Source organism: Frankliniella occidentalis, unplaced genomic scaffold, assembly GCF_000697945.3.
Source record: "Frankliniella occidentalis isolate FOCC.00 unplaced genomic scaffold, Focc_3.1 Scaffold18, whole genome shotgun sequence".
NCBI lineage: Eukaryota > Metazoa > Arthropoda > Insecta > Thysanoptera > Thripidae > Frankliniella > Frankliniella occidentalis.
In genome coordinates, this window is record NW_026267148.1 from 472,313 (window position 1) to 490,985 (window position 18,673).

General features: G+C 38.0%; 4 protein-coding genes across 8 annotated transcripts; 2 read left to right on the plus strand and 2 right to left on the minus strand.

The window, feature by feature from the left end:
• Positions 1-1,199: 1,199 nt before the first annotated feature.
• LOC113211377 (DNA helicase MCM8) lies at positions 1,200-5,475 on the minus strand. The gene is made up of 14 exons (XM_026429739.2): positions 5,164-5,475; positions 4,893-5,059; positions 4,643-4,810; positions 4,336-4,568; positions 4,099-4,252; positions 3,668-4,029; positions 3,433-3,591; positions 3,113-3,335; positions 2,875-3,035; positions 2,575-2,787; positions 2,367-2,497; positions 1,891-2,113; positions 1,642-1,803; positions 1,200-1,573 (listed from the first exon to the last, which is right to left on the minus strand). The coding sequence occupies exons 2-14, from the start codon at positions 5,020-5,022 to the stop codon at positions 1,370-1,372; spliced, it is 2,523 nt and encodes an 840-aa protein (XP_026285524.1). The 5' UTR covers positions 5,023-5,059; positions 5,164-5,475; the 3' UTR covers positions 1,200-1,369.
• Positions 5,476-5,639: 164 nt separating this feature from the next.
• On the plus strand, positions 5,640-10,088 carry LOC113211374 (sphingomyelin synthase-related protein 1). 2 transcript variants are annotated; one of them, XM_026429733.2, is made up of 8 exons: positions 5,640-5,907; positions 6,390-6,583; positions 6,668-6,838; positions 6,925-7,247; positions 7,313-7,450; positions 7,542-7,708; positions 7,785-8,020; positions 8,111-10,088. In XM_026429733.2, the coding sequence occupies exons 1-8, from the start codon at positions 5,877-5,879 to the stop codon at positions 8,264-8,266; spliced, it is 1,416 nt and encodes a 471-aa protein (XP_026285518.1). In that variant the 5' UTR covers positions 5,640-5,876; the 3' UTR covers positions 8,267-10,088. The 2 variants fall into 2 exon arrangements, with proteins under 2 accessions (XP_026285518.1, XP_026285519.1); XM_026429734.2 differs by having other exon boundaries at positions 5,641-5,960.
• A 750-nt stretch (positions 10,089-10,838) lies between these two features.
• On the plus strand, positions 10,839-16,214 carry LOC113211384 (autophagy-related protein 9A). Of its 2 annotated transcripts, none has more exons than XM_052264336.1 (13): positions 10,839-11,062; positions 11,552-11,683; positions 11,834-12,011; positions 12,083-12,305; positions 12,377-12,501; positions 12,578-12,705; positions 12,814-12,998; positions 13,103-13,567; positions 13,644-13,943; positions 14,739-14,951; positions 15,048-15,190; positions 15,265-15,421; positions 15,491-16,214. In XM_052264336.1, the coding sequence occupies exons 2-13, from the start codon at positions 11,560-11,562 to the stop codon at positions 15,695-15,697; spliced, it is 2,448 nt and encodes an 815-aa protein (XP_052120296.1). In that variant the 5' UTR covers positions 10,839-11,062; positions 11,552-11,559; the 3' UTR covers positions 15,698-16,214. The 2 variants fall into 2 exon arrangements, with proteins under 2 accessions (XP_052120296.1, XP_052120295.1); XM_052264335.1 differs by having other exon boundaries at positions 10,839-11,030.
• A 67-nt stretch (positions 16,215-16,281) lies between these two features.
• LOC113211368 (NADH dehydrogenase [ubiquinone] 1 alpha subcomplex subunit 10, mitochondrial) lies at positions 16,282-18,223 on the minus strand. Of its 3 annotated transcripts, none has more exons than XM_026429727.2 (7): positions 18,121-18,223; positions 17,450-17,997; positions 17,275-17,361; positions 16,974-17,184; positions 16,724-16,885; positions 16,516-16,630; positions 16,282-16,431 (listed from the first exon to the last, which is right to left on the minus strand). In XM_026429727.2, the coding sequence occupies exons 2-7, from the start codon at positions 17,973-17,975 to the stop codon at positions 16,369-16,371; spliced, it is 1,164 nt and encodes a 387-aa protein (XP_026285512.1). In that variant the 5' UTR covers positions 17,976-17,997; positions 18,121-18,223; the 3' UTR covers positions 16,282-16,368. The 3 variants fall into 3 exon arrangements, with proteins under 3 accessions (XP_026285512.1, XP_052120298.1, XP_052120299.1); XM_052264338.1 differs by having other exon boundaries at positions 18,101-18,125; XM_052264339.1 differs by lacking the exon at positions 18,121-18,223 and adding an exon at positions 18,095-18,112.
• Between the last annotated feature and the right edge of the window lie 450 nt (positions 18,224-18,673).

Consider the following 18,673-nt stretch of genomic DNA (forward strand, 5'->3'; position numbering starts at 1 on the left):
TTTCGTTTTTTTCATTCCTGATCAAGTAGCGGAGGTGCCGGTGTCTCTGAGTGTCCCCCTCCCCCTCTCTTTCCAAAGCCTTTCTTTTGGGGCTGAAACTTGATAGTCCCCGCGGTGCGCCCATACCGCCACACCGCTCTGTGCCGCCGAAATGAGATACTCTGTTAAATTATGACGTCGTTGAAGAATCAATGAGCGGTGATTGGGTGAGTGGTGCAGCCCTTGTGAGGTGGCGTGCCGCCTCTACAGGCGCGCCTGGCTCCTCCAGGTTCCTGGTCCTGGTGTGTCCTGGTGTCTTGCTCGTTCGACCGTGCTCCGCCCTTCCCTACTGTCCAGTTTCTGCCCCAGCGCGGCGGAAGGGCCGGAGGAAGCTTTGACAAAGGGGCGGGGAAGTCTAAGGGCTTTTCTAGTCTAGTGGCACTAGACTTTTCGCGGCGTTCAACGAAAGTTCGTAATCATTTAGGTGCAGGAGACGCACTTGATGATTTATACAACAAACCGATTCCTTGAATAAATTGCCCTAAACTGAATTCAGATAAATTCTAACATTATGTCAAGGGAAATTACAGTTGTTGTTTTTTTGTTTTGAGTGTGCATCAAGGAGATTACACTGACAAAATTGATACGATGCCCGGGCTTTACCGAGGCGATGTGCAGTGGATTGCCCGCACGCAGGGGTCCAGTAGCATAAATAATTGCCTACTTTTTCAGGGGGTAATCAGGGCTAGCTGGAAGTCTCCAGTACACAAAATGTTTGGCTGCTTCCACAATTAAAAGTGTAAGCTTATTGCAGAGATGTTTTCAATAAATTAGATTATTTTTTGTTACAGGTCAAAATTTGGTTTCAAAACAGAAGAGCTAGGGAGAGAAGAGATGGCGATGGTAAATCTACAAACAGTTCTCCACACAATTCTGGACTGACAACACAAATGGCAAAGTCTCCAGCTCCCTCTCATTTGCCCCGATCTACAATTTCAGCCTTTTCTGTACCAAAATCTCAATTAACACAAAATGATGTGCCTAGCAACTCTTTCAGCACAGGGGGTTCCAAATCAAACTAAGATTATGCACTGGAGGTTCTGCTAATATTTAAATGGCTGTGGATAAATTAAGATATTGATATGTAAGGTTTATGTAAATTTTGAACATCAAAGGTAAAATAATAGTGATTTGTACATTTTTGTAATAAAAGAATCAAATATATTTCAAGAAAATTATTTTAATGCCTTTTATCAAAATATATCTATGGGAGTAGTTGAAAAATAGAACAAAAATAAAATAAAAATAGAGCACCCTCATTAATGAAATAACATTTAAAAAATGGTAAAACTAGAATAAAATACCAGTTGCATGAAGATTGCATTTTATATTAATGACCAGCTGAAACTAACTGATATGTCTGATTTCCTTTCTTAAGAAGAAATCCTTGTGTATTCAGAGTATTAACAAAGTCAAAAAAATCTGCACCCATGACACCACAAGTTTGAGCTACTTCACGCATTTCAGCAGCAGAGAACAAAGATTTTGATTGCAGTTCAGAACGACGTTGCAATACAGCAATGAATTTTTTAGCCTGCGTTCACGTGTCAGATTAGAGAAAATTCACCAAGTAGTTAACAAAACATAGACATAAATATTTACCTTGTTTCTGCTACTCATGCCAGATCCATTTTGAGAGCGATTAAAATCAAGTGTACCTAGTTCATCAGCAAATGAGTCAACTAAGCTAGAACGAAATATTTCCACTACATCCAAGGCATCTTGATAAGTGGCCTTTTCACGAAGCTCCAACTTAGCTCTGGCCTAAAAAAGTAATAATAATAGTTTTCAGAAATTGTTTAGAAGTTTTAGAAAACCACGGGTTAATAACACAGTAAAATCCCAAGGTACCTCAGTCAATCTAATTAGTGATTCGAGTTGCCTTGTTGTTACAGGAGCAGAGTCAGCAGTGTGGTGTTTCTTCCTCAAGTCTAGGTAAAATTGCTTGAGAACAGCGCTTGCATCTTCAGAAAGAGTAGGATTGACATATTTCCGTGCATAGGCAATATACTTCCGAAGTAACTGGTGTGGAATTGGGTCAAAAGTTTCATTGGCGTACAATCTTAGGCGCTCACTGCAATTTTTTTAAAACAGAAAAAGATTATTGATTAAATGAGAGAGTTTTGTTCAACACATAAAGTTGGATCTTTGTGCACAATGCTATGGCACCGCAGTAATTAATCCCAATTATTTCAGATGGGAGTGTATGTCAATATAGTGGTCATGCCACACTAAATTTCTTGAAATGCAGAAGTTTCATGACATAATGTTTCTTACTAGTTTTCCCTTCACTAAATAGTTCCAAGTGATGGTGTGGCATTAACTACCTTAATGGTACCTCTCCATCTCCAGCAACATTTGTTTTAGACTGACTAGATGAGGCACCGCTAACACTACCCCGAGAACCAAAACCAGAGTGAAGAGCCATTACATGCTCAGAGAGAAGATTATCAAGGTGCTGAAAAATAACAGATATTGAATTATGGTGGCTGGGAATCAAATGTACATAAGGTAGAAGTTATTCAAAATTCTCACTTCATTTGGCTGATCCATTAGAATAAAAACAAGATCAAATCTAGAAAGTAAAGCTTGGCCCATACGAAGGTTTTCAGACACAGTTTTAGCTCTGTTGTAATGGCCACTAACTGGATTGGCTGCAGCTAAGATTGAGGTTCTTGCTGGTAAAGAACAAACGACACCAGCCTTGGCAATAGAAATACTTTGCTGTTCCATTGCTTCTAACAGGGCCTGAGATAGAAATATTCCAAGCTCACAACACTACTTCAAAATTCCTACAGCAAACATTTCCTAAGTATACAATGCATGTAACCATACTTGATGTTGAGTGGACATTTTGTCGAATTCATCAATACAGCAACTGCCTTGATCAGCAAGGACTAAGGCACCAGCCTCCAGAGCATAATCTCCACCGCTTTCTCTTGAAAGGGTTACAGTCAAACCGGATGTAGTGCTGGTATTGCCACAAACATAAACACCTGTACAAAAAGAGCCATAAAGTATCACTTTTAATTGAAGAACTTTCTCAACAGGTAGAGGAGGTGGAATTAGTTACCTCTAGGAGCAACGCTAGCACATGCCTGCAGCATTTGAGATTTCCCAAGGCCTGGATCACCAACAACCAAAATATGAGAGTCACTTCTACTATCACGTCCTGCAAACTGCGCTCCCCCTATCAACGCAAGAAGAAGGCCTGCCTTTACAATCTCATGTCCAAAAATCATGGGACAAAGTGAGTTTACAAGAAGACGGAACAGTGCTGGTTCGGCATGTATTTCCTGATAATAGATAGATACTTAGATTCTTAATAATTAATAAGACATATAAATAAACAAGAGAAATTGGATTTAAAAAAAAAAGGAGAATAGCTCTTACTTGTATTGCATAATAATCCTTCAAGTTAAACTCAACCCCAACTGAACTTTTTCCACCTGCAGAATTTTTTTTGTTGTTCATTATAGATGCAGCTTCAATGTAAAGTAGAAACATACTGGAATTTTTCTGCTTATTAGAAGATTCCTCTGTATTATGAACCTATATACACAAGAAAACAAAATGGGTATTGTGGAAGAATATTTCTTATCTCCAACCTAATAATGGTAATACTTACTCTTATAATACCTGTTACAGTGACAACGTCACCCGGCGCACACGAGTCCACCAGGTCCTCCATGAGCTCTACCTCTACACTTCTTGGTACTCGGCCACCTTCTCTATGTTCATCGTCAGAAATTTCTTGAAGCCGGATTGATTGATAGTTTACAGTTTGAGTAAAAGGAGAGGCATGCTTTGGAGCAAAGGAACGAGCCCGACAACCATCAGAACTACATTTTGTAGGCAAAGTATACTTTCCTTGAGGTTGTCGTACACACTGAATACTACTGCACGTATTGCAGGAAAATGCCATCCAAACACATGACAATTTTAAATTACCAACACGAATAACAGTCCCCCGCACAGAAACAAGTTTACCTTGTAGAGAAAGAAGGTTTTAAGTAATGTTTCTAATAAAAATAAGAAATAAATGACATATGTACTCACCAAAATAGTTTGATTTTAAAGTTTTTAGCTGTAGAACTGGTTCATGATTTAGAATCCTTGCTCGAATGGCAGCAAGATTGTGGGGGGGTAGTTGAGCTCTCTCAAGATCGGTCAGTTGAGCACGTGCTTCTTCTTCCAAAGCTAACAAAACCACCTACAAAGTTTAGAAAATGAGACCGGTCAGTAATGCACACCAAAGTGGACTCATAACAGACATACATTATTTGTTTTAATGACCTGATGCATTCCGAGCCCCAAGCAGCCTATGCTATGTTCTGGCTCATCTTCAAGATCATCTTTGAAAGTGGGCCACTCAGTTTTAAAGTTCTCATCAGAAGATATTAGTTTAATATCAAGGGCATACGATCGCCTCTCTTCAACTTCGGTTGGAGGATACATTCGACGGTGCTTTTTGATAAATGTTTCTACTGCTTTAATTTTTTTAACTGTCGTTGATCCTTCTGCATACCCTTTAAAAATGAAAATATTCACAGGCAAGTTTCGTAATGAAGTACAATTCACACCAATACACAATTTAAAATACCTTCCAGATGAAAATATAACTTCCAGCCTCTGTAAGGGCCAGGTACAATGTCAAATAGGGATGTTATTCTTTGCTGTGATGATTGAGAGTTCTGAGCTACTATTTGAAAACTGTCATTATTGGAATTATTATGACTGTTGGTGTTGCCAGCACCTTGACTCTGAGCTCCTAGAAGAGGATCATAAAAGGAAAAGAAAAGTGAAATGACATAAATTATCTTTTGTAAACGATCCAACAAAACTTGAGTTACCTCGCCATCCACCTCTGCCTCCTCTACTTCCTCTTCCTCTCCAATTGTTCCCCCTACCTCTCCACTGTCCACCACCATATCCTCGACCGCGGGCTCGGCCACCACGTCCAGAAGTCGGAAACCCACTCATTCTTATCAATAATAATACAAAAGTTGCTTCACCACAACTGAAAAATATCAAACATAAATTTTTAATGCTTTTAAAATATGGCATATTATAAATAAGACTAATCTATTTAATTAAACAACTAAAACCTGATTTAGTACTTACAGTAAGTAGTAGTATCCATAGTAAAAAGATTAATGATAAAAATAACTGGTAAAAAGGTTTCAAGAATGTAAGAATCAAGGAAAGCTTAACCTTTATCTCCTCATATTTTCAATGCTCATCTGGAACTGCTAACAGAAGTTGGCGTTATAGCATTGCACAGTGTTTTGATGTTCCAGGGCCCAACTTTTCGTTTTAATGATGAGAAAAACACAACACAAAAATTTCAAGCATCAATTTAAGCACTTTTCGAGACTCGTAGTTGGAATTTATTTGATTTGTCTTGCTTGAGGCGCCTTTACAGACTACCAACACCCCGGTCCAGCTCTTTTCTTTGATTTTCTTTGTGTTTGAGTTTTGGCAGGACTGCAAGTGTCCGCTGCTCTTATATAGTTGATCCTCACAAAACTTTGGTATGGACCACCCACCTTCAGTGGGGTGTGGCGAGGTGTAGGTTTTCCATATCGTGCTTTATCTTTCTACACCACTTGTTTACATGGTGATGATCGTTGTACAGCTGGACCTTTGCTATCTTTGCTATCTTTGTCTATCTTGTGTTCATGGCAACTTTTTAAGATTCTGAGTAGAGAACGAAGATATTGACAGTTATCTCATTTATCAGCAGTAGAACCACCAAGGGCTGTCCCCGTCTACGCGTGCCCTCAAGAGGGTTTAAAGCAACAGGAGCCAGTGGCTTGCTGCAGCAGGAAAACTAAATGCAACCAAGTCAGATTTTATCAAAGTCCCGTAAGGAAACTTCCCCATTTTTTTGGTTCCTTGCTCCCTAGTCATATGGAATTGTAAGTTTGAAGCTAAGAGAATGTACTCAGTTTTGTGAGAAGCGTCATATCTAACCTGCATGGGGTCTTTTTATGCCCTTTTATAGTCAAACAAACCAATGTCATACAGAAAATGTTCATGAAAAGCTTTTTTATCTGTTTTGAAACTTAAGGTTTAAAGCTGCATTGTTGCATGTGATGTTGTTTTGATTTAATTGCTGGGCATCTATTTTGTGTGTGAGATTTTTGCATTTAAAATGATTTTGTGGCTTTAATTGTGGATTTAGTCTCATGAGGTACACCTCACCTTAGAGTTTTTAGGGCTGTGATTGGCTTGCCAAGTTGGGTACTTACCTCAGGTGAGGTGAGTTGCCTCACCTCATGAGACTATCCACAATTACAGTGTTTTGTTTCTCGACTTGTAATCTTTGATTTCAAACTTGTTTACAGATAGCACTTATCATAAAATGGACTTCAAAGAAATATCACCAGTTCAATGGACAGGTGAACATGTCAAAGAATGGCTCAAGGAAAATAATCACAGTAAATTCTCATATCTATTTTGTGATCAGCATGCAATTGATGGTAAAGCTTTATTGCTCCTGACAGAATCTGATCTTCGGTCTTCTTCACTTGGAATACAGGTCGGGCTCAGTAAAATTATGAAATTGAGGCCATGCCAACGTCTTTTTCATTACTCTTTTTGTTTCATTACTTTCTCCCGACAGGCTTTAGGGGATTTGAAGCGGCTAAGTTTGTCAATAAGACAGCTTCAACTGGAACATAGTAATGCCATTGTTCAAATGGGTTATGATTTAAGCGAACTTTTCCAATTTCCTAAAGGAACTACTGGATGTTATCCTCTTTGTTCTCTACGTTCAATCAAAGAGAGATTAATTGTATGCATATCATCTGTTTGACCTAATCTTACTTATTTCATCTTAATTTTAGTAATCTAATCTAATGAAAATCCTACAATTTGCAGAGCAAAGACCCATCACTTTCAGAAATTTTGGAGCGAACTGGCTCTCATTTTCCAAGTGACTCTGAAGTTGAGAATCATGGCCTACCTCCTGAGATAGGCAAAACACTTCTTAGCTTATTTTACTTGTTTGTTGTGACATGGATCACAGCATTTGTTATGGTAGTTGTTCATGATAGAGTCCCAGATATGAAAAAATATCCTCCCCTTCCAGATATATTTCTAGACAATGTTCCTACCATACCTTGGGCATTTAGTATGTGTGAACTCACTGGCACACTATTACTCATTGTGTGGCTTGGAGTTTTAACCTTCCATAAGCACAGGTAAGAGATTTAACGGTAAAAATGGATTGTATTCAACTTTTTACCAACAATTTGCACTATTGCAGGTTCATTTTACTCCGCCGCTTCTTTTGCCTATCTGGCACTGTATTTTTACTTCGTTGTGTCACAATGCTCATTACATCACTTTCTGTGCCTGGTACACACTTGCAATGCAATCCTAGTGTTGATGAGGACTGGCAAAGATAAGTTTATGACATATTACATACTTATTTTACACAATGGTTCTTTCATCTGTAAGAACTAAAATTTTATAAACGTGTATCCCTATTTTACATTGTTTACAGAAGAAATGTATACATCACTGTCTCGGAAGATCCAAAGAGCTTACATAATTTGGCGTGGAGCTGGCATGTCCATTCAAGGCGTTAGAACATGTGGTGACTACATGTTTAGTGGACATACTGTAGCACTAACTATGTTGAACTTTTTCATTACAGAATGTGAGTCTCTTAATTATGAATGCAGCTAAATGGTTTCTCATTCTATGTTCTAATATGTGAAATTTTGCTTCCACAGATACTCCTCGCCACATGTACTTCGTTCACACATTTACATGGATGCTTAATATGTTTGGAATTTTCTTTATACTGGCAGCACATGAACATTATTCCATTGATGTCTTTATTGCATTCTACATAACCTCGAGGCTATTTCTGTATTACCATACACTAGCCAACAACCGTTCACTTATGATGAGGGATTCAAATCGTACTCGTATATGGTTTCCCCTTTTCAGCTTTTTTGAATCATCTGTAAGTATATTAATGTTTTATTAGATTTGAGTGAAAAATGTAATTATTTTCGGTGATGTTAAATTAAATTTGATGTGAATGGTGTTTCAGGTTGATGGTATAGTCCCTAATGAGTATGAATCCCCTATGGTACCCTTAGGTAAACTGTTTTCCATTGTTTACCAGAGAGTTTTTCATTTTATACGTGATACTCATGTACAGTTACTTGGCACAAGAGTGAAGAACCCAGACAAAAAATCGGATTGAGGCATGTTAGTATAGAGAGATATTAGGATATGGTAGATATTGTTCTAAGGTCTAATACTTTTGTTTATGGTCACATAGTCATTGTTGGTTAGTTAATTAATTTATGATGCTGTTAGGAAATGTTAATTTGTTCTCTTCAACTATACCTTGAAATGTTATATACTTTTTTGTAAAACTTATTTGATTATGTGTAGCTGTGCTTTTGCCCCCAATAGCATGCCTCACTTTCAGTTTTCAAAAGTATTCTTTTTGTACACTAGAAACGGTTTCTTCAGTAATTTATTAGATATTTTGTCAAAGTTCTAGACCAGGTGGTAGTTTGGACATGCGGGCGGAAATCTTGTACATGGGCGCATTGGTTGGTCCCTCAGCCGTATAGTTCCTGATACAACATGTTTTTTCTCTTTAATTACAGCACAATGTTTGCAAATCTTGTACCTGGGTACTTGTAAGCATTTTTGCAGATGTTAGCTTATTCTAGCAAAACACTTGCTAAAGAGAAAACAGACATTCTAGCTGTGAGTTTTACCCATGATTCTTAGAAATTGTCATAAACGTAGACCATTCCAAATTTTCTGTTTCTCTTTAAACTGAATATTGAAAACTATTGCTTCCATTTTATCTTGTGACATATTAGTACTCATTACGTTGCTTAAGAAGTGTTGCAATGATGATGTGTGTATGATTTTAGCCCCCCTCTCCCTCGTTCATTTTACTAGTTGAAAAACTGTGACTTTGTTCCTTTCCAGTAAAAAAAAGGTTGCCAAAGAAAAATGCATATGTTAGGTTAATTATACTGTGACACTTAATTGGTGGACACCTTCTTTCACAAGGTTGAAACTGCCTGTTCTTGTACTGCATTTCTGAATGTAAAATGATGTGTACGTCCTCAAAATTTCCTGTGCACTTCAAGTCAGTCATGTGTCTAATTTTGCGTGAAGTCAAGAAGACCATCAAAACTACTTCCAAGTCCATTTTACGGGCAAGCTTTATTTCCCAGAGCACAAAAAAATAAATATTGTCACATTTGTGCTGTATTTTTAAAGCTTTCACCAGTATGACCTGAAAAGATCATTAACCACTATATTTGTGGATATCTCTCATCTTTTTTGTGATACTATTTGTTCTTTATGTAGTTAAGGGTTGTAGCATAAAACTAAATTATTTATTTTTGAACGGTTGATGTAATGTCATTGTGTATGTTATGTTTTAATGGACCTTCAGCCATTAGTTAATTGATATCTATCTATCTATCTAGTTGTGAATTGTAACAGTTATCCAATTTAGGAGGAGCAAATGGAACAAGCACTGATTCTTGTTCCCTATCCTGTGATATAATTATAGGAACTTGCTCCTTTTTGGAGCAGACTAGATGTATCATGAAGAATTTAATTTGCTAGTACCTACTTGGTTGTGGTAAAACAAGATCCACTATCTTTTTTTTTCTGTTACATATTAGGAATAGATTATATTTAAAATGTGCCAAGTATAATTCCATGTTTGAATAGTGAAGTTCAGCAGATTTTGTTTTGATGGGATTGATGAAATGTTATTAGTCTCTCTGTTATATTCGGTCTGGTTGTCAAACAAGATAGCATATCAGAGTTGGAAAACCCATTGCTGCTTCACATTTAATTTTTTACAAAAAAATAAAAAAAATAAATCAAAACTTTTGTCTTCCAGAATATTTATTAATTATTATTAATTATCTGATGTGGGTTAGATACATGATATGATAGTCCGGAAGGGTTCTGAGTCTGTCTGGTACTTGGTGCTTCCGTTTTGGTTTTCTTAGCTAAATAAAAGTAACTGAGCACTGCCATCGAAGGATCTTTTATTGTGATACAATTACATAACATCATTTACCTGAGTCATTAAAATGATTGTTTTCCTACCTCATTCACAACCATCTAAGTTTATAATAACAAGTAATAACACCAGTCAGTGTCCATTCAAAGAGATAAACAGATAAAGGCAGTAATCTATCTATCTCAACAACCAGAAGTGTTGATGTAGATATTTTTTATTATTTATTTTTCACTTGTTCTTTTCGTGTTTACTCTTTCATTTATGGAGGTGAAAGAGCGAATCTTGTGCTTGATATGGTGTAATCTAGTCCACACTTTCAGCTTGGAAACTACAATACTAAAGAATGCTAGGTTTTGCTCAAGTGATGAATCAATAAGAGAGGTTGTTTTCGAGTGCACTGCTTGTTCTATCTCACGCTAGCTATTGTGACGGTTAGAATGGTTAAGATAACATCAGGAATCCAGCCTCCCCTCCAAAATATATTCAAACAGCACTCCCAAAAAGCAAAAAGTCACTCACACTAAAATTTCAATTTAAAAGCGGGAGGGGGATTACGGAGCTCCCTGACTGCGATTCGCCTGCGCCTTCTAATTGCCCCCCCTCCACCCCCTCACCCTGTTTCAGGGCGTTTAGAAGGCGCAGGCGAACCGAAGTCAGGGAGCTCCGTAATCCCCCTCCAGCGCCATTATCCGGGAGGTGTGTGAATAACCAATCCCTCATCTAAAGGCAGTGTAACCACAGGAAAGTGCACAAAAGGGGAGGGGGAAAGACTAGGGGAGGGGGAAAGAAGGTTCGAAACAAATAACAAGATATCCTAGACTCAGCAGAAATTTATTTTTGAGTAGCAATCTTTGCAAAAAGATGGTGATAACTCCCTAAAGCACGACAATGTAGCTGCAGCGCCTCAAGAGGCATCTCCTAATTTCAAATTGAATCGTTGTATCTTAAAAGAGAGGTGGGTCTTTGTGTTAACACGATAGTCTCAAGGTTAGTGGCAGACTTTGTGTTTACGAAAATCAGCTGTCAGCCGTTGTGTGATGGGGAGCACTTATTTACGGCCTCGCTGCGTACTACTCTTTGACCGATTTCGTTCAATTCCTAATTTTCAAAGGGTGAAGTGATCTGTCCAATTTGTATTCTAAAACATTGAGTGCCTCTTCCTTGTCTGAAGTTACAAGTGGATGATATCAAGATGCCCTGTAACAAAATCATTTTTGTTTTGAAAATCAAAACAAAACTTTGTTACTAACATGCAACTTGTAATTTTTCTGTACCATTCTCCTTTCATAAATTTAGTTGTTTGATGCAATAAATATAAAAATCTTTTATACTACTGTACGGTGTGGTTTCCTCAGAGTTACTAATTTTGGAACAAAGGGTGATTTACCAGAAAATTTGAATTAAGCTAGTTTTAGTTTCCCTCATTCGAATTTTATATTAAACTATTATATTTCTAATATAATTCTATTATTGCAGGATCCAAAATGACTACGACGTTGGAGGCAAGCTATCAACCGTTACAGGCCTTTGGGAGTGAGTTAGGAGACATAGAGGAAACTCCTCATGACAGTGGAGTTATGATTCATGTGGTACCTGAGAGTAGCAGAGGTGAGCCCACCGCTAATCATTTTATGCTTTAATTACTTAAATTTGTGACCCTCATCGTCTCTGAGATCACAACAATGATGTTGGGACAGCAGTTTTTTTGCAATCAAAAACAGAGTTTTAGTGTGGTTAAGTAAACTTATATTGTTACAGCTCGATGGAATCATATGGAAGATTTAGATGCCTTTTTTACTCGAATGTACCACTATCATCAGAAACATGGATTTGCATGTATGATGCTGCAAGAGGTGTTAGAACTCTTTCAGTTTGTTTTTGTTGTGATATTTTCCACTTTTCTTTTAAATTGTGTTGATTACCCTATTTTGTTCAAGTAAGTATCACTGTTTTTGGCCTTTATTCCACTGGCAAGATGTTATTTATAATAACTTGACTATTTTACAGAGATAAATTGGATCCATACAAAAAAACAAATATCTCAAAAGTATCTCTTGGAGATGCAGTTATTCCAACTGCTCAGTGTGTTGGTTCTTTCAGTCTCAGCACCTGGGTTTGTCTATGTATTGCTCTAATTTTCTGGTTCTTGCGAGTTTTTAAAGTTGTTTGCCACATTTTTCAATTTTGGGATATAAAATGCTTCTTTAACACTGCCCTTAAAATTAGTGATGTAAGTATTTTAACTAAAGATGTTATTATTTTGGTTATTCCAGTATTTATTGCAGCAAGTTTATTTTCCAGAATGAGTTGGATAATTTAACATGGCATGAAGTTCAGAGACGAGTACGTGAAGTACAGAAAGAACAACAAATGTGCATACACAAAACGGACCTCTCAGAACTAGATATTTACCATCGTATTTTGAGGTAAAATAACTATCATTTGAAATAAACAACCCATTTGTGTCAGGTTGGGTATTCTTCACCTGTTACCTTTTCACAGGTTCAAGAATTATATGGTTGCAATGGTGAACAAATCACTTTTACCACCAAGGCTGCAAGTTCCTTTGCTTGGTGAAGTGGTTTTCTTGACCCATGGTCTGAAATATAATCTTGAATTGTTGCTGTTTTGTGAGTATCATTTATGATATTTTTCTTTGACATTTCTTTCACAACCTCTGCATTTGCTATTTAATTTGTTTGGTTACTTTCAACTTCAACTTAAATCTCCAACAATAGGGGGCCCCTGGGCGCCTTTTGAGAATAGCTGGCACTTGAAAGAGGACTACCGAAAAGCTGCTAAACGTCATGAGTTGGCTGCTGCATTGAGCAAGCACATTATGTGGTTGGCTTTGGCAAATCTCTTGCTGTGTCCTCTCATATTACTCTGGCAGATACTGTACAGTTTTTTCACCTATGCTGAGGTAATGTTGTTCACTTTCATAATTTTAATATTTGTTTATGGGATCTTAAAAATCAGAAAAGATCTTTAACAGAACCCATGATACATTCAGACTTTCCTTTGCAGATAATTAAGCGTGAGCCAGGTAGCCTTGGATTAAGGTGTTGGTCACAGTATGGTCGTTTATATTTACGACACTTCAATGAATTAGATCATGAACTGAATGCACGTCTGAACAGAGCATACAGTCCTGCCTCTAAATATATGAATATTTTCACATCTCCATTAATGACAGTGATTGCCAAAAACATCATGTTTGTAGCTGGAGCATTTCTTGCCGTTTTAGTAGTATTGAGTTTCATTGATGAAGATACTTTGACAGTTGAGCATGTGCTCACTATCATCACAAGTTTGACAGCTGTAGTTGCTGCATGCCGAGCTTTAATACCTGATGAGAATGTTGTGTGGTGTCCAGAAACGCTCATGACAGCAGTTCTTGCACATGTTCATTATTTGCCTGATGATTGGCGTGGACGAGCTCATAAAAATAGTGTTCGAGATAAATTTTCTCAACTCTTTCCCTATCGAGCGGTAAGGAGTCATACATCTTACTAATTGTTGGCGTAGTTAGTGGAAACACAATATTAAGAGTTTGTTCCTTGTGCAGATCAATCTTTTTGAAGAATTATTATCTCCCATACTGACTCCCTATGTGCTGTGGTTTCATACACGATCCAGAGCTCTGGAATTCGTTGATTTCTATCGTAATTTCACGGTAGAAGTTGTTGGAGTTGGAGATGTGTGCTCTTTTGCCCAGATGGATGTTAGACGTCATGGCAATCCAACATGGCAAACAAGTGGCACAGGGGTTCAAAAGCCAGCTGGACCATCTGAAACAACTGCCTATGTCATGCCAACTAGTATTGGGGAACAAGCAGTACCATGTGCTTCTAATCAGTACACTCAGGTTAGTGGTGCATCATTAAAAATTATTTCCATAGAAACCAGTCCTTTTGACTTATTTTACATATTTGTTACCCTTCTTACCCATTTTCGTTTTTAATGTATAAAGAACAAGTATTCATGTGCCCTTCATTATTCATAATTTAAAATCTGAAAAAGTTGACAGGTTTATTTTCTTTCAAATACAGTAGTTGTTTCCTTAATTTAACTGGAAGATAGAGCTTTGAACTGTGTCTAGATTCATTGGTTGTCTTGGGTGCCTCAGCTATGCTAACCAGGCGCGGATTAAGGTCCGGCTGACAGGGGGGGCGATGCACTGTCGGTTGCCTACATACAGGGGGTTTATGTCGCAAATTGCCTACCTTTCAGGCGGCTCTCTAGAGACGACGGGGGGGGGGGGCGATCGCCCCCCCCCCTTAATCCGCGCCTGATGCTAACAGCATAGGGCTGTCACCCAAGAAACTCACGCTTTTGGACGCAGCTAGCTGCCCTGATATGTTTATGATGTATCTATTCTAAATAGATTTTTTCCAGCAGTATAACTCTATTGTTCATAATCTAAGAAAGACTTTCTGGCAATGGTCTTGAGATCATAATGTATACGTACATTTTTAGTGTTCTATCTTTATTTAGTTTTAGTAGAATGTTCTGTATGATTGTAGAGCTCAATTTTGTGAAGTTGTAAAACCTTTATTTTCCAACATAGTCTAATATTAACCTACTGTACTACCCTTAACAGTACTGATATGGAATGAGTACCAAACACAGTTGACACTAACCTTTGCATTCTTGTTTTAAGGCTGAAGACGGGAAAACCGAATTATCTTTGGTGCACTTCACGATGACCAACCCACACTGGCAACCTCCTCCAGATGCAGAGAGTTTTGTTGATGCATTTAGACACCAAGCCAAGAGGGATGCTGCAGGAGAAAGCGGTCCAATGTATGCTCCATTCGCTGCCTATTCTGCTTATGCAGCTCAACTTCACTCTGGTTCATCCCTGGGCCCTGAGGTACAAAATAAATGGAAATAATGTTCATTATTCCCAGATTTCTTTTGTTCTCTCTCTTTTAATGACTGAGATCTATTTTATTTTATCTTTTTACAGGCTAGTATTATGCTGACAAGTTTCCTAAGAGGCAGTCAAATACCAGCCCCTATGTCTCCCAGTGCTTCACAGTCAGTTGGTGAAGCAGCATCAGTTGCTGTGCGAGGTGGCTTGAGTAGAGCTGAAGGACCATATCAGTTAAGGTAATTCTTTTAAGAACAGTCCATGAAATTTAAAGGGCCTTGTAGGATAAATTTATTCTAATTCCGTTTTTCAGTCTTCCCAGAGGACTTCCTCCAGCTATTTCATTGGGAGCATCTGTCTTTGGCTCAGGAGTAGGATCTGGGTTTAGCTCAGAGCCAGTTGAAGGAGAATTAACTGCAACCGATATGAGTTTGAGCACTCTCTTACTTCATGAAGTTCACCATAGACATGTAAGTCTCCTGTCCTATCCTGTTACATTATTACCTTTGTAGCTATTATAACATATTTTTTGTCCCCAGCTTCGAAGAAGAGGATACCAAGAAAGGGAGAGTGCTAATCGAGCACTATGGCAAAGGCCGCACCATGAAATGGCTGGCATTAGAGAGGAGGGTCCCTTACCATCCTCGGGGCAAGGATCAGCATCAGGGTCAGGAACAGGAACTCATCAGAATTCAGGGGACAGGCCAGCGGAATGTACTCCTCTTCTTACATCAAAACACAAATAAAAGATGCTATGTGATCAATTTCAATAATGGGATTACATTCATGTATCTCATTCAATTGATAGGCGTCATTCCCCCCCTTTTTTTGAAGGGTGTGTAAAGGCACATTTTGTGCTTCCATCTCTAGTCATAACTTTCAAATTAAAAAAAATAAATATTTGTTGAACTTTTCTTCTGCAATTGCTCAAATCTGCCAATTTGCCATCATCAGGAATTGTTTAGCAATATTATTTCTTCCCTATTATTTAACAATGTGTATATGTGAGTAATTGGGTAAACCTAGTTGGAAATATAATAAAAGTTTGTCCATTATCAGCCCAATGTATGTGAATGCATCTAACCATTGTGTCTCTTTCCTTTTTTTTCATTTTTAACAGATCCTTAACATTTCAATTCAAATTATAATCATCAACAATATTCCATGAATTCATGAAAGTTTTGCTTTATAAGAGTTATTAGGAGAATTGATACGACACATCTCCTATTTGAGATAACAAATAAAGTTTGCTATTTCTATTAATGGTGTGTATTTGTTTCTTTGATCAGCAGCTATTGGTCAAAGTTCTTTTAAAATGACATTCCAGATGTTTAATTAACAATTATTATTTACAAGGCAGAATTATACACTTGAAGTTCACAGAACCAGCAGCTTTAAAATTTATGCAAACAAACTACTACCACTTAAATAGTACACTGTCTCCTTGATTAGGATTGTAACCTGGGTCATATTCACATCCCTGAAATAAAAATAGTTTAAAGGTGTTATGTATCACATTCAAACTAAAACATTATCAAGGAAAAAATATTAAGGTTTTACTTACAACTTCATTTTTTAATTTCATTAAAATTAGATTCTCTTCATGAGACAGCAAAAGCTCGGGTACTATATGTCCGGGGTCAACTTTTTCAAGCATAACATCTTTTTCACATGTATAACTGAAATTGAACAAACCATGTATGTAACAACTCAGAATTTTAAAACTAAATTGACAGAAAGAAACTTGTAACAAAATGCATGAGCATATTTACCCATATCGTTCGTAACCCAATTCTCTATCATGTTCAATTTTCCATTCTTCAAACTTAGCGGAATATGGATCTTCAGTAAAATCCAGTCGTTCTATGTCTTCAACAACAACATCCACTTCACCGAAATTTGACCAATCATAAACAAGAACTTCAGAGCTCACACTGTCATGAAAACCAATACAAGTTAGAACTTGGTAGTATGTAATATTTAATGATTCCCTAGTATGTAAACTATAGAAATTTTACTTACTTCATGTCTCTCAAGAACTCAAGCTTGTAGGTTCTTTCCATTTTTGTCAGGTATTTCTCAGTGAGCAAAGGAGAGTTGACTTCCCAATCACGATTTCTTGTCTTGATTCTTTCTAACACAGTTTTAACTGGCACATCTAGATAAATAACAAGGTGAGGCCGCTTGGCAAGAACTTTGATTCCCTCCAAATGGTGATCATAATTCTTCTTAACTGGAAAAGACAAAAAATGTGAGCTTCAATCTCAGAACATTGCTATTGATAGTGTTGTCCTTGAAGTAGTAAATACTGAAAAAGTCTCACCCTCTTTAGAAATATACCCTCCATCAAACATTGCCTCCATGAAGACAAAGTCACTGTATACCGACCGGTCCAGAACAACTCCCTGACCTGTTAAGATAAAGATAAAGTATCTTCATATTGTCTTAGATAAATTTTCAGGAACTGTCTCGTACAAGGCACGTAACAAAATAAATACCAGTGTTGTACAGATGAGCTAAGGCATCAATGTACTGTTCGAATCGTATCTGTAGCATTTGCATTTGGACAGCTCCAGCATTTGGGTGCTTTGGGTTGCGAGAGATGTCCCTGATGTCTGTGAACTGAGCTTTCACAGGGAGTCGAGGATTAAGCTTACGAAGATCATAGCCATAGGCATTGATGTACTCCATGTCAAGATCAGCTTCAGGGAAGTATAACATATCCAGTTCTTCCGCAAGCTGTTTGGCAAATGTTGACTTGCCAGCCGCAATGGGCCCATCAACAACCAAGACCTTCGTGTTCTCATTGAAGCGGTCCACGGTTCGGTCGAAAACCTGATAATAACGGTTGTACTCCACTTCCTTGTAAGGAAATGGTGGAGGTCGTTTGTAGTCACCCATGTTGGCCTTGCTGGATATGAATGCACAGAGAACTCGTGGGAATTTCACACATTGCAGTATTTGTCCTGAAGGTTGACAATGCAGACGACGGCCCAAAGGCCTAATCAAACGGAGAGCAGACATCTTGCTGATCCCCGACGTACGCCTTTAACAATTCATAAAATTGACAAAGTCAAGTGAACAGTGTAAAAATAAGATTAGAACGAGAGCAATTTTTGGGTAGAAATGACTTGTAGCACTACACCAACAATCTTTCTATCTTTCTCACCTCACCACTCCAGTCTTCCTTCTCCCTTCTCCCTCCTCCCCCCTTTCCCTATCCACCACCACCGCCTGCTCAAAATAATTGCCACGGTTCTTTACTGCGAATAATGGAATCAAGGGGTCCAACACAACGCTCCGATTTGGCGCCCTCGGCTTCGAACGCGCGCCGAACCGAACCGACGTGACACAGGTCTTGAGGAAAGGCACGCCTCCCATGCACGGGCCCGTAAACTCATTTATTTTCCTCCATCAAAACGCCAAATATTAACTAAGGTAGTGATCCGCAAGCAGCCCATGCATCTGCCCGGTTTAACTACACAGATCCAGGGCAGAGAGATGTCACGTAAAGAGTAAAGAATGTGACATATGATATTCTAAGCAATGTGACGACAAAATTCACAGTATAAATAGTCGGCCCAGCGTTACTTTGGTCTTCGGGTTGCAGGCAGGGCCGACAATAGAATGTGACGTCACAGTATTTGAATACCAGTGTGTTGTGATGATCATCGCACAAAAATACAACATTAAATTCATTGCTTATATCTCTTATTTGTGCG